Genomic DNA, 16,404 nt, shown 5'->3' on the forward strand with positions numbered 1-16,404 from the left:
AATCTGGATCGAAATTATCGGTATTTGGAACTGAAATATTATTTATTAAAACCAATTTGTGGATTATGTTTATTTGAAAATATATTTTATTTTGTTTAAAATAATTACAATAAAATATAAATGTACATTTACAAACCTACAAAACTTATTACTATAAAATAGATGTTGATGGTGAAAGCTATGTTTATGTACCAGGGATTTTACTCTTAATTCTGTCCAACATTTCCAAAGGAACACTACCATACCACGCTTTTCGGCTGCTGTAAAATTATTAAAGATTATAGGAAAATAACACAAAATAGATGTTAAGATATAAAATAGACTAAACTTACCTTTTCTATCCCATTTTTCCGTATTAATTTACATTTAATTGTTATTAGTTTTATTATTCAATTATAAAATCGTTTTATTTTATTTATTTTTGTATACGTCAAATATAATTACCAATTGATCGGTTGTGAACATCGAATTTGGTTCCTTTAACCGTAATCAAATTTTAAATAATTTTATCAGTTGATAATTGGTTGCAATATTTTTTACTTTCTACTGTTTTTTGGTTACAGAGACTAATATTTGATGTTCTTACATTTTAATCCTAAATAAAAGTCGGCTGCATTTACTAAATTCACAAATGAATTTAATAACCAATAGAATTCAGTTCAAATTATTGATTTGGAAATTGTTACAAACCACAATTCGATTAATATTATGGTTTTTTAATTCTGAATATAGAAAATCAGTTAATTATACAGTTTTTCAATAACATCTATACAATTTTAATTAATTTAACTAAATATTTATCATGGTAACCGATTTCCAATCGATCTGTTTTCTGTGTGTAACTACTAACTAACTAACTAACTAACTAACTAACTAACTAACTAACTAACTAACTAACTAACTAACTGACTAACTAACTAACTAACTAACTAACTACTAACTAACTAACTACTAACTAACTAACTAACTAACTAACTAACTAACTAACTAACTAACTAACTACTAACTAACTAACTAACTACTAACTAACTAACTAACTAACTAACTAACTAACTAACTACTAACTAACTAACTAACTAACTAACTAACTACTAACTAACTAACTAACTACTAACTAACTAACTAACTAACTACTAACTAACTAACTAACTACTAACTAACTAACTAACTAACTAACTACTAACTAACTAACTAACTAACTAACTAACTAACTAACTAACTAACTAACTAACTAACTAACTAACTAACTAACTAACTAACTAACTAACTAACTAACTAACTAACTAACTAACTAACTAACTAACTAACTAACTAACTAACTAACTAACTAACTAACTAACTAACTAACTAACTAACTAACTAACTACTACTAACTAACTACTAACTAACTAACTAACTAACTAACTAACTAACTAACTAACTAACTAACTAACTAACTAACTAACTAACTAACTAACTAACTAACTAACTAACTAACTAACTAACTAACTAACTAACTACTAACTAACTAACTAACTAACTAACTAACTAACTAACTAACTAACTAACTAACTAACTAACTAACTAACTAACTAACTAACTAACTAACTAACTACTAACTAACTAACTAACTAACTAACTAACTAACTAACTAACTAACTAACTAACTAACTAACTAACTAACTAACTAACTAACTAACTAACTAACTAACTAACTAACTAACTAACTAACTAACTAACTAACTGACTAACCAACTAACTACTAGAAATGCCTTTGAATCTTTACTTTGCATCGTGTTTAAACATTCTCAATTAAATTTAATACCCAATTTGTTTTCATTTGTAAAGCTTCTGTTTTTTGTTGACATAGACTTAAAGTATTACATTAATTAGTAGAATGATCCAAGACTTGAAACTTATTGTACATATTTATTGAATTCTTTACTTTTATTAAAATTTTCTCCAAAAAAATAAAACGTTTCTTTTAAATATTTAAGGCCAGAGAGTTTGTTGCGAATCTTTCGATAAATATCTGCATCAACAGTTATTTGTTATGTATATACACCAGAGAATTTACTAACTAATAATAAAAAAAATCAATTTTATTTTTGTCCCTTTGTTATTTACTTTATTTCTTTTTTTGTAACATTTTTTCATCTTTAACCTTAGAAATGAAAAATAAACGTTTTTTGTCTTATATAATTTTAAATATGTATGTGTGTGTATTCGTACATAAAAATGTTTTATCATTTTTGGACATCTCTTCCTTCTCTAAAACAAATCAAAATCTAAATTAAAATTTTCGCTTGCTTTCCTCACAAAAGATACAAAATAATGTAACATAAAAAGGAAAAACTAAAACATAAAAAAAAAAACAAAAAAAGTTAATATGAAAAAAAAACATCATTATTGAAAATAGATATCAAAGAAATAAACAAATACACATACAAATCTTGTGTCCTTTGGCACAAACAATATTTTAGGAAAATTCTAACTATCACTGCTACTGAAATAGTTATTTCTACTACATACATATATATCCCAGCAGTCTAAGAGGTATACTACTAGTTCTTTCCCAAATGTCAAATTACTTGCCTTAACATAATTTCGAGTATCTGTAATCAATTAACTTAGACAGATTGTCACTTTAGTGCTCTAAGTTCAAAATTTTCACTTTGAACTTCATTCTGCAATTACTTTAGAAAATACTTTTAAACTCCATTGTAGTAGTGATCAATTGTTCACCACTAGTGAAGGCATATGCTGAATTATGTTGTCATTTAGATAATTATGTAACTAGTGGTAACCCGAATGACACTAGTTCCAAAACAAACCAAATCCGAACTGCAGGGAGTAGAACTGGTATTACTAGACATTTACGTATGTATATTGATAGATATGTATAGTTACAAGTCTCCATAGTGAATAATAACCACACCATATGATTTGGAGAACAACAGCAGAGACAGCAGTAGAGACAAAACAAAAAACTCATTTGATAGAATCTGGGAACATAATACTCTAGACTTATACCCCCATTAACACAATGGGAGATACGCCGACCAGTGGATGCCATAGTGACATATTTGTTGCAAACAGACATAGGCTGTATAACTACGGAATTTCTTCCTCAAATTGTTATAAAATAAATGTTTTCGAAGTATTTACAATCACTATATTTTAAAGTATTCCCTCTTTTGGATTTCAAAACAAATAATCAGTTAATATTTGACTCAGTTTTGTATGAACCAAAATCGCCTTATAAGATTTTATAAAGATCGGTCCATATTTGTCACATTAAAGGTTAAATAATAAATGATCTAGATTAAATAATATTTGTATATTGTTTACATTCCACCCACTGTGCATTTAACCCACAGTGAGTTTTTCACATAAAATTCCTACTTGACAATTATTATGCAAAAAACAAAAAAAAAAAAATCATTTCAAATTTGCAAAAAAAAAGATGTACAAACACGAATCCTCTTAGTTGTTGTATGAGTGAGTCCTATTTAGGAGTATATATTTGTTTGTGTGTCTGTTGGTACAACACCAGACACTAAACTGAAAATCCTTAACGTTGTAATGATTCTCTTTTGGAAAATAACAAAGCATTATCTAACAATGTCCTGAATGCTAAAAGGTTATATTATTTCATTCAATTCCCTTTTCTCTCTATAACTCTAGGGTTATCCTTTTTATTTTGTTGATTTTTTTCACCATCATCCACCATTTCCTTACTCTCCCTCACAATTATTGGCAGACAAGGCTAAATATAAAATCATGCTTATCAATAGTGTTGTTCTGTATATTTTGAATTTGAAATTTTATGCTCTTGTCTTGTCTGTATTATTATTATCCTTACTGATGGTTTTGTTACTGTTGTTGTTGTTTATGTTCTAGCTTGTCTTCTTTGGCTGAGTGTGATTGTGCTGAATAGTATAGTTGTGCACTGGATTGTTGTTTTTGTTATTTTCTATATCAGCAATCACTGTCACTGTCAATTTTTATTATAAAAAAATATATTGCAAAAAATTGAAAACAAATATTAACTATGGTTACTTGTGATTTGTTAGAAGGAAGCATTTAATATTTTTCTTCTTCATCTTCTCATTTTTTTTTTTTTTTTTTTTTGTAGGGATGGCGAAAAATGCATAAAATATTTTACTTTATTTCAAAAGAAGAGGCATTCGGATATTGCCAAGTATATAAGGGCCAACTTGCAGGATGTAAGAATCATAAGCTTGTGTAGTTTGAATAAATGTTCAAAAGAGATAAAAGTATCAATTTCCGTTTGTATGTTAAGAGAAAAATTTAAAAGTAGATTTAAAAGGAACTTCATTTAATATAAGGTTGGAATAGATCTTAAATTGTTCGTTCCAAAGCAAATTGTGAGTTCCTTGGCGTCCATAAGGTTTGTAAGTTTTTATACCCACCATCAAAAAAGATGGTGGGAGTATATAGATTTTGTTATTCCATTTGTAACACATCGAAATATTTATCATAGACTCACAAAAGTATATATATTTTGGGTCCTTATTAAATTCTAAGACGATCTAGCCACGTCCGTCCAGCTCTCCGTCTGTCTGTCTGTTGAAAACACGATCGAGTCCGAACCGACAGATCAAGAGACTTGAATTCTTAACGGTAAAGTTTATTTGGTATTGAAAATGAACAATATCGGTCTACGTTTTCGCATAGCCCCCATACAAGTGGGCCCCCGAAAACCAGCTTTAACAGTCATAACTGTTTTAAAAATGCGAGTATAGCGATGAAATTCTATATCAATAAGTTTTATATGAGCCACATTATCTCTATCAAATTTTATGAGGATCGGTCCATAATTGACACTATTCCTCATATATGATCCCCTCAAAAAATCACATTAACGCCCATTATTGGCTTCAAAATACGAGTCTAGCGCTGAAATTCGATATAAGAAATTTATCTATCGATTTTTATGAGGATCGGTCCATAACCTAGTCTATAGTCTAGTCTATAGTCTAGTATATAGTCTAGCCTATAGTCTAGTCTATAGTCTAGTCTACAGTCTATTCTATAGTCTAGTCTATAGTCTAGTCTATAGTCTAGTCTATAGTCTAGTCTATAGTCTAGTCTTAGTCTAGTCTAGTCTAGTCTATAGTCTAGTCTATAGTCTAGTCTATAGTCTAGTCTATAGTCTAGTCTATAGTCTAGTCTATAGTCTAGTCTAGTCTATAGTCTAGTCTATAGTCTAGTCTATAGTCTAGTCTATAGTCTAGTCTATAGTCTAGTCTAGTCTATAGTCTAGTCTATAGTCTAGTCTATAGTCTAGTCTATAGTCTAGTCTATAGTCTAGTCTATAGTCTAGTCTATAGTCTAGTCTATAGTCTAGTCTATAGTCTAGTCTATAGTCTAGTCTATAGTCTAGTCTATAGTCTAGTCTATAGTCTAGTCTATAGTCTAGTCTATAGTCTAGTCTATAGTCTAGTCTATAGTCTAGTCTATAGTCTAGTCTATAGTCTAGTCTATAGTCTAGTCTATAGTCTAGTCTATAGTCTAGTCTATAGTCTAGTCTATAGTCTAGTCTATAGTCTAGTCTATAGTCTAGTCTATAGTCTAGTCTATAGTCTAGTCTATAGTCTAGTCTATAGTCTAGTCTATAGTCTAGTCTATAGTCTAGTCTATAGTCTAGTCTATAGTCTAGTCTATAGTCTAGTCTATAGTCTAGTCTATAGTCTAGTCTATAGTCTAGTCTATAGTCTAGTCTATAGTCTAGTCTATAGTCTAGTCTATAGTCTAGTCTATAGTCTAGTCTATAGTCTAGTCTATAGTCTAGTCTATAGTCTAGTCTATAGTCTAGTCTATAGTCTAGTCTATAGTCTATCTAGTCTAGTCTATAGTCTAGTCTATAGTCTAGTCTATAGTCTAGTCTATAGTCTAGTCTATAGTCTAGTCTATAGTCTAGTCTATAGTCTAGTCTATCTCTAGTCTATAGTCTAGTCTATAGTCTAGTCTATAGTCTAGTCTATAGTCTAGTCTATAGTCTAGTCTATAGTCTAGTCTATAGTCTAGTCTATAGTCTAGTCTATAGTCTAGTCTATAGTCTAGTCTATAGTCTAGTCTATAGTCTAGTCTATAGTCTAGTCTATAGTCTAGTCTATAGTCTAGTCTATAGTCTAGTCTATAGTCTAGTCTATAGTCTAGTCTATAGTCTAGTCTATAGTCTAGTCTATAGTCTAGTCTATAGTCTAGTCTATAGTCCAGTCTAGTCTATAGTTCAGTCTAGTCTATAGTCTAGTCTAAAGTCCAGTCCATAGTCTAATCTAAAGTCCAGCCCATAGTCTAATCTATAGTCTAATCTAGTATAGTATACAGCCCACGCTACTTTAAAGTACTAAAAAGTACTATTTTGTTGTAAATTAGTACCATTTAAAAATTTCAATTTTCCATGCCTGCTATTACTCTAGCAAATATTTCGCAAGTTCAATTGCATGATAAGGCTACGCACATCGAAAACACGAATAAATTCAGAACTAATGCCAGCTGAAATTGTAAAATGGAGAAATGTACAATCCTCTGCCACAAAACGTTTCTATTGAACCGAAGATTCCAGGCGATATGTGACTACAACTGAAAGTTTTATCGAAGATAAGACTACAACGGAATGGAATACTAATTTTTGTTAAAACTGAATGGAATTCTAATATTATTCAATATATGAAACAAAAATGATATTCTTCAGGATAGTTTTAATGTTCAAAATATGTATAACATAATTCAATTCAGAACAGCCACAATGTATGCAATGAAATGTATATTTTTCACACAACTGCAACTTTGCAATTATATTTACCTTATTGCTATCGTATTTTAATTTCTTTTCTCTTTAATAACCACTAAGTCAAAATGCCATTAACACGTATAAATTACATTAAAATTACGAACTTGCAACAAAATTAACTGTTATTCGAAATACACATTTGTATGTACATATATAGTTATCCAAATGCATTAGAAAATGTTTAATAATGCAAAAAGAAAAAAATACAAAACTGAAATATAGTAATTTTATGCAGTATCATCAAGAATTTTGTTTTAGTTCATTACTTACCATAAACATTTAAGCGGGCCGAATGTTCAACATTGCCCATTGTATTGGTGGCAATACATTTATAAAGTCCACCATCATCCGGTCTCACATGAGAGATATTTAAATGACTTATCACATCGCCGGACATATCGACAAATTGCCCAATTGCAAAGCGATGATGCAAAGAAACATCCATAATTGGCTGTGAATCCAATAACCAGGAGAACTGAAACACAACATAACAACAACAAGAAGTACACTTACATATAATTGAACGGAAAAGTAGTAAAGGAACAAAAATTATGATGTACTACATTGAAACTAAAAAAGGACATACTTACACATGTACAGTTGTAGTTATGATGTGGGAATTTATGTGTGTGTTACATACAGAAATGTAATATCAAATAAAATTGCACTTTTGTGTCTTATTTTAAGGGTTTTGGACAAAATTTTTGTTAATTGAATTTTTTACTACAATTTAGAAATTTAACTAAGAGGTTTGTTTTTAGAGATGTAAATTCTTTGCAATAAATCGATTAAGAGAAATTTAACAAAAATTATTTTTATTACGAATTACTCACTTTCTCGAATTCTGAAGAGTTCGGTATATAATTGACCCAAGTCGTTATATAAGGCCCTTTTCTGAAAATCACTCTGATGACCATATTATTACGACAAGCTTTTAATAACATGAATATAAGATTTGCATAAAATGTAATAAAAACTTTGAAACCAAAATACTTTGCAATTCAAATGTTTCACATGACGGGGTTTGAGGGATTCATTATATTAGTTTTGCCAATGGTAAAAGTAAATGCAATAATTTTGCCTTTTCAGCGGCATTTTATATATTTTAAGGTTTGCAAAATATTGAACATTTTGATTACTAGTGCCAATATATGGATTCAAACTTATAACAAGAAAATTTTCACATAATCAGCAAAAATCACATGTTGCTTTTTACCCTACAGTTCTGGGTAGCAGCATAAAACAAGTAATTTTATATAATAAATATAATATGTATAAGATTAGCCCATTACTTTGTTTTTCTTAAATGAATGTCAATTAACCCTTTAAAGACTACAAACATTATAAGCACTTGATACTGCAGTAGTTTATAAATAACTAAAAAATAAATGGGTCCAAAATCACTTTGCCATAGAATACTTAGGTAGGAAAACAGTAACGAAATTTTCAGGAATGTGTACACACGTAAAATCATATAATTTTTAAACATATTTGCACACTCACACATGAAAACAAGCAAGATATGTTATTTTTGTTGTAGCTAATATACATACATATTCATATGCATGTATTAACTTGTCCATACACATAAGTACATATATACATACATACATTTTCATGTACATATGTGGAATGTGGTTATGTAAGTAATAAAAAAAATAAGAAAAGAAATGTTTAACTTACTTGCGGTGGCGGTGAACCACTGGCAGAACATTTAAGCGATATTAATGGTCCTGGACGTACATTCTGTTCAATAAATGTATAAATCAATTCTGGTACCGTATCTACCAATACACACGACATGATAATGATGAATATAAAGAAGTAATGAATAAAAATATGAACAAGAAAAAAAAATGCAAGATTAATAACATGAATATGAAACACATTTCTTGCACTGAACATCGAAGATATTTACCACCCAATTTTAATTCGGCCATTGCTTGTGCGCTGGATTTTTGATTTCCTACCAAACACTGATACACACCACGATCACGACGGCCCACATTGTGGACAACCAGAGATGTTTTGGCCAGAAAACGTAAGCTAAAATGAGAAACGTGAAAAAAATATATAAAATAATAAATATTTCTGGGAGTCATAGATCTCTTTCATCAGCCTCGAATCTTAGGTAAACAAATGTGTTTTTCTAAATTTGAGTACAATATATTTTATAGACCTTTCCCCTCGTCTATATACATATATTTTTAAATATGTCTTTTAACTCTATTTTACATACCTATACAAATTCTACATACCTAAATAGATTCACGTATTAACATACATACATCTATGTAAATTAAGTAAAAAGCATGTAATGATATATGTAAACAAAATTGTTAAGATATTCGTATGTATATTTATATTATTCTTTGCATAAAATCCTTAGTGAAGCATAAAAACTTTACGCTTGATTTGTTTTTTTGATTTTCTATGTTTTCTGGACTGCCTCCAATATAAAAATATGCAAAAAAGAAAAAACACAAAAAAAGATGAAAAATCAACATCTGTTGAATTGTCTAATAATATATATATCTTCCCTCATACATACATATTTTATTTATATTTTTTGGCAAAAGGTTTAAACAGGAAATTCCTTTATCTGGTTCATGTTTTTTTTTATTGTAACCATATTATTTGGTATTATTTGCCACACTCACATGCATAGATAACCCTATACAAGCACACACGTATTGAAGCATTTTTGGATATCGATTTGGTTTTTTTTTTATATAAACCTTCCTCAAAGTTTTGGGAAAATTTATGATCATGCATGTTGATTTTGTGTATTATTTGTCTTAAATTATCATAAAAATGTTTTTGTTTTTTGTATTTATTTGTAACAAATAAAATAATAAAATCTAAAGAAAAGAATTTTAAAAATAAAAACCAAGTAAATCTAGGAAAAAGTGTATACAAGCATAATAATTGAATGTGTACAGGTCAGCAAATATTGTGCAAATAGACGGAATTGAAAATCAAAGAGATATCAAAGTTATTTAAATTAAGTGCGGAAAATGAAATATGTATATGGTAGAAAAGCTTTAATTTTGATATTTTAGGTTAACTTTTTTATAAAATAGTATAACGGTGCGTATGACAAATGTTAGAATAACACTTAAATACAAATTCATCATACGTTATGTGGTATACATACTATATGCATAAAACTTAAAATTTTCATTCAAAATTGAGTACAGACTAGACTGCACAAAAGACTGGCCTATATTCTTAAATATATACTGGACTCTAGTCTAGACTACAAAGAAGACCAAAGTCTAGACTATAGACTGGACTGTACTCTAAACTATATACTGGACTATAGTCAAAACTATAGACTGGACTATAGCTTAAACTTCAGACAGGACTATTGTCTAAACTATAGGCTAGATAATGGACTGCTCTATAGTTTGGACTATAGACTGGATTATAGTCTAGACTATAATCTGGACTGAAGTCTAGACTATAGACTGGATTATAGTCTAGACTATAGTCTGGACTATAGTCTGGACTGAAGTCTAGACTATAGACTGGATTGAAGTATGTACTATAAACTTGACTATAGTCTGTATTATAGACTGCACTATAATTTAGAATATAGGCAGGCCTGTAGTGAACTATAGTCCATATAAAAGACTGGTCTATAACCTAGACCAGATTGCAGTATGACAATAGCCCAGGCTATAATCTCACTATAGGCCAGACTATAATCTCACTATAGTTCATATGTAGCCAGACTATTATCCCACTATAGTCCAGACTATTATCTCACTATAATCTAGACTATAGTCTCACTATAGTGTACAATATAGTCTCACTATTGTCCAAGCTATAGCCTCATTAGAGTCTAGACTATAGTCTCACTATAGTCCAGCTTATAGTCTCACAATAGTCGGGTCTATAGTCTCACTATAGACCAGACTATGTTCTCACTTTAGTACAGACTATAGTTTCAATATAGTCTAGAATCAATATAGTATAGATTGCAGTCTCACTAAGGTTCAGGCTACAATCTCACTGCAGTCCAGAATATAGTCTTACTATATAATTTAAAGTCTTGCAAGATATGCACATCCAGCCCAGTATGGCTATAGGCGAGACTATAGATTGGACTGTAGTCTAGACTATGGACTTTACTGTATAAACTTTAATTTTGAGTTTTTTAGGTTAATTTTTTAGAAAATAGTATTATTCTCACTTATTAAAATTTCTTAAAATACTTCGGTGCGTATAATAAATATTTGATTAACATTAAAATACAAATTCATCATACGTTATGTGGTATACATACTGCATACATAGAACTAAAAATTTTCATTTAAAATTTAGTACAGACTGTACTATAGTGTAGACTATATACTGTTATCTAGACTATATACTAGACTATAGTCCAGACTGGTCTATAGCCTAGATTATAGACTTCATTGGACTACGGTCTTGACTGAAGAATGGACTATATGTAGACTAGACTATAGTCTAGACTAGAGGATGGACTGTAGTCTTGACAATATACTGGACTATAATATTGACAATAGATTGGAGTCTTGACTGTAGGCTGAACTACAGCCTTGAATATAGACTGAATCATAGTTATACTATAGTTATACATGTTTTATATATTTTATTCAAAAACCCGTCCTTTATTATAAACTCATCATAATTTTTACAAAATCACTTGGTTATTTTTATATTCCTCTTATAAATATTTTGTTATTTACTTTTAAACTTTTATTCCTATCTATTTCAATAAAGTTATTATCTGCAAATAATTGAGTTAACTTTAAAACAAACGAAAAAACTATCCACTAACTATATTACGATTTGCAAATACCCAAAAAATAAAAAAATAAATTGACATTTTTATTAAATAGACAATTTTAAAACAAGACAAAAAGAATATTAACAAAAAAAATCAAATACTTAAATAAATAAAACTGTTGAAAATTCGAGTTCAATGCCATTGAATCACTAATAACAATGTCTAAAATCAAACAGCAGATACTCGAACCTGAATACATAATTGTTTGTACGAGTGTAACTATAAAATCTATATAAAATACAGATACAATATAACGTTTTTTATATGTATGTATAACATTTATATATGATTTACATGTTTGTTTTTGTCTGTGTATGTAAAAGTATTCATCATAAACGATACTCACTTATCTCTGCCAGTTGTTAGAATATTATCCTCCTGTAATGGTTTTCCATTGTGCAGCCATTCAATATTATCGATTGCTGAACCCGTTGTCGAACAATTGAATATTGCCGTTCCGCCCGAATTGACAATTTGAACTTGTGGCAATATATGAACGGATACATACGAATTTACAAATAAACGTATTTCAATACGTTGTTCGCCAAATTGATTTGATGCCTGACAAACCTGTAAAATAAAAAAAAGCAAATATGTAAATTTAAGCAAGGAATAACTATCTATAGTATAGGAAAACTGAATAAATTTTTTGTTAGCCAACAAAAGAGAGAGAGAGAGTATTTTAATGAAATAATCTCTAATGGTTAAAGTTTATCTGGGAAACAAATATTTCTATAGAATAGGTTTTTAGTGTCTTTGAAAGATAAATTTTTTCTACAGAATATTTTCTCAGTTCTTCAGAATATTTTCTCAGTTTTTCTTTAATGCATATGGGAGGTACCAAAGCCCCTATTGATAGTCCACAATAGGGGTATGGTACCTTCCATGTTTACATGAATGTGAAAATTATTCTGCAAAATTTGAGGACTATAGATTCAAATATTCACATATTAGAGTTGTTAGCGCAAAATTTAAGGTTTTAGCTCTAATAGTTTCTCAGATATACACATTTTTGCATTTAACTCATATTCATTCCTATGCTCATTTTACTTCCAAATGTGCACTTTTATGTTAATTTTAAGATTTTACCTCTTATAGTTTCTAGATAAACAAATTTTTGTATTTAATTCATAAGGGTGCTATGCCCCCTATTGCTATGCCGCCAATTTATTACCCAAATGTTCAAATGAATGTCAAAGTTCTTCCTGCAAAATTTTAAGATTCTAGATCTAATAGTTTCCCAGATAAACGAAATTTTTATTTAATTCATATGGGAGGTACACAGCCACTATTGCTAGTCCCAAAATGATCATATAGATAATAAAGTGCTTCGTGCAAAAGTTAAAGATTCCAGCTCCAATAGTTTCTCAAATAAATGATTTTTTTTCATTAAATTCATATGGGAGGTGCCACTATTTTTGTCCTAAGTATTCATGTTGATACTAAAGTGGTTTTCGGAGCCACTTAGACGACTCTAGCTATTATATTTTCTCAGATATACTTCAAGGTTTTCTTTATATGGGAGCGGCCATGCCTACTATAGCTAGTCCGCCCATATTGTCCCCATATGTTCATGTGGATGTCAAAGTTGTAGTTTGAGGACTCTAGCTATTGCAGTTTCTGAGATATGTAATTTTAAATACTTATTATATATGTGGGCGTGGCACTTTTCCCACATGAAATTTTAAAATAAAAAAGTAGACTATAGTTCCCCCAAAATGTTTACATAGATGTTAAAGTGCTTCTAGCTAAATTTAAAGATTGCAGCTCCAATAGTTTCCCAAATAAATATCTTGTATTTAATTCATATGGGAGGTGCCACGCCCCCTATTGCTAGTTCGCTCATTTTTTGTCCTAAGTATTCATGTTGCTACTAAAGTGGCTCCGAAAAATTGGAGGACTCTAGCTGTTATGTATCCTCAGATATACTAATTTAATGTTTTCTTTATAAGGGAGCGGCCACGCCTACTATAGCTAGTCCGGCCATTTTGTCCCCATATGTTCATGTAGATGTCAAAGTTGTCCATACAAAATTTGAGGACTCTAGCTGTTTCAGTTTCCGAGATATGTGATTTTAAATACTTATTATGTACGTGGGCGTGGCACTTTGCCCACATAAAATTTTGAAATAAAAAGTAGCCTATAGTTCCTTCCAGACATAAATGAAAACACTGTGAAAATTTCAGGAAAATCGGTCCAGCCGTTTAGCAGTCTATAAAGTCCAAACAAACGAACAAACATACATACAAACACACATTCATTTTTATATATATATATATATATATATATATATATATATATATATATATATATATATATATATATATATATATATATATATAGATTTCCTTTGTATCTTATTTTATTTTCTATACAAAATTCTTTAATTACTCTGAGAAATTTTTTATATTTCCTCTTCTATAGAAAATTTTTTATAAACGAGAAAGTAAAAAATTGTCTATAGAAGAGAAAATATAAAAAATTACTCAGAGAAATTAAAGAAATTTATTTTAAAATTTTCTCATTTTCTTTTTTATAGAAAATTTTCTCTACTCAATTCTCTCTCCTAATTTTCACTTCTATAGAAAATTTGATCGCTTTTTTTATAGAAAATGTTATAATTTTCTCTTCTATATCAAATTTTCGCATTTTACTTCTGTAAAAATTTCCCAATATATATTATACAAATTTTTCTCATTTCTACTATAGAAAATTTTGTAATTTTTTTTTTAATTTCTCTTCTATAGAAACATTTAATATTTTCTCGGCTAAAGAAAATTTTCTCAAACTTTTCATTACATTGTAATTCTCATTGTTAATATTTTTCAGTTTTCTACTACAATCTAATCCACTTATTGATTAACCCTCTTATTTAAACACTTCTATTTTGTCATTTCCAATAAACAAATATTCCATTTCTTTGCTCGCAACAAATACTTAATTTGTTAAAACAAAAACAGATAAAAATATTTCATAGTAAAATGGTTATTGTCAAAACTTTAATGAATATGATGAATAAAGTAGATAAATAAGTTCTACTTCTCATAATTTTTTTTCCCACATCCCCTGTGCAAATGAATTTATGCAAATTTAAATTGTTCTTCATTATGCCTCCTTTTAGCGGAGATGAACAACACGAAAGTACTACAAACATCATGAGGATGATTACGTTGATGTTGATGGTACTCATTGTTGTCATAAAAAAGAATCTACTTGAATTTAAATCAATTTAGAATATGAACAATCCCTACTAGAAAAAAATGTAACAAGGAAACCAAAACCATGGCGCAATTTTTATGTGTGGTAAAATGTGTAACTGCTTGGATGGCTGGCAGTCTGCTGAGTACTTCTTTTTTTCCAGTTGTTCCTTTTTATTCATATTTCTTATGTGAGTGAGTGTGTCTGTAAATACCTTCGACTATGATGTCTGTTGCTTTAATGCTGACTGTCTTTCATTCATTCTGTTTGTCTGGCTGGCTGTTGGCTTGCTTGTCTGTGTGGCAGCATGCCTGCTTGGCTGATTGTGTTTTTAAAACACTCCAACTGTCGCTTTACTTTACTTATTTCACTTACTTATACAATATTTAGCTTACTTCCTGCTTACTTTCGTACTTACTCGCTCACTTATTTAACTTATAACATTCACAATATTCAAATTGTTCGGTTCGTTTGTCTTTTAATTTAGCCTTTTTTCCGACCCCTACTGGTTTGAAGGATAGATAGTAGAAAAAATATTAATTATTTTTCATAGTAACTGTCATGCAAATTAATTTGTCATATTGTTATAATATTTAGAAGCCGAATTAATATGATAGGATATCTTATAATTGAACTTTTAGTTATTGTAACTTTCCTCTCTCCCGAAGGTACTTAAATTTCAAATCAATTGATATCATTGATTAAATTCCTATAATTTTTCCAACTTAAGTAGCACCTTCAAAATTCGTTACATATAAACTAAAGTAATTTAAATTTCTTTTCGCAAAAAAAAATATTTCATTTTCATTTACTTACCCATTTGCCTGCATCACGTTCGTCAGCATTTTTGATCAGCAACAATGTTCGAGATAATATAACACGCTGGGATGATGGTATTGGATATAAAGCTGATGAATCCGATACACGATACCATCTACAATAAATGAAAAAAAAGAGAAAAAATGAAAAAACTACGTAAATATATAAATATGAAAAAATATATATACACACACACACACACAAAGGAACAAAATAAACGATGTTGTAAAAACTGGATGAGTTATTTTTTTCTTTCCGAAATTTATTATATTTACATATACAAACCCATACTCTGTATAATAATGTACTTGTATAATTTAATGGTAATTGTACTATGATACATATAAATGGCTCTTAAAATATGGTTTATAATAGACATTTATAAAAGCTATTACGTTTATAAAGAGTAGTATTAAATGGAAATCGATAATTTTTTTATATAAATCAAATAAAAAGAAAGAAATTTCAAGTTTTTATGAAGGTTATGGAGAAAACTAGTAAATATCTTATGAAAAGTTATAAATATTTCATAAAACCATAACATTCACAAATAAATAGTTCCCTTAAAGCCAAATTTTTTATAACAAATTTGAAATTTTACTTTTGCTAAAGAAAAAAACAATGCTTTCTGCAAACAATATTTACTTGAAATGGACAATATTTTGTATACAAAACGTTTGCTAGAAAGAATCACCTTTTTCTCTAGAAAGCTTCGTCCAAAGAGTGAGACGAAATAAGCTATAGGAAACTTTTGCCTTGAAAAATA

The 16,404-nt window shown here is 29.0% G+C and overlaps 1 protein-coding gene across 1 annotated transcript in view; it reads right to left on the reverse strand.

Moving 5' to 3' along the window:
- The window catches only part of LOC119609145 (Down syndrome cell adhesion molecule-like protein Dscam2), a 92,258-nt gene that overhangs the window by 52,937 nt on the left and 22,917 nt on the right, over positions 1–16,404 (reverse strand). The window contains exons 6-10 of the mRNA XM_037963859.1: positions 15,636–15,753; positions 11,968–12,191; positions 8,721–8,848; positions 8,486–8,586; positions 7,073–7,277 (exon numbers count right to left, since the gene is read on the reverse strand). Coding sequence (XP_037819787.1) covers positions 7,073–7,277; positions 8,486–8,586; positions 8,721–8,848; positions 11,968–12,191; positions 15,636–15,753 — 776 coding nt within the window. The remainder of the gene's footprint in view (positions 1–7,072; positions 7,278–8,485; positions 8,587–8,720; positions 8,849–11,967; positions 12,192–15,635; positions 15,754–16,404) is intronic.

The sequence above is a fragment of the Lucilia sericata genome, unplaced genomic scaffold (assembly GCF_015586225.1).
Source record: "Lucilia sericata isolate MDLA Ls3-8-SP2 unplaced genomic scaffold, ASM1558622v1 Contig000939F_arrow, whole genome shotgun sequence".
In the NCBI taxonomy this organism is placed as follows: Eukaryota; Metazoa; Arthropoda; class Insecta; order Diptera; family Calliphoridae; genus Lucilia; species Lucilia sericata.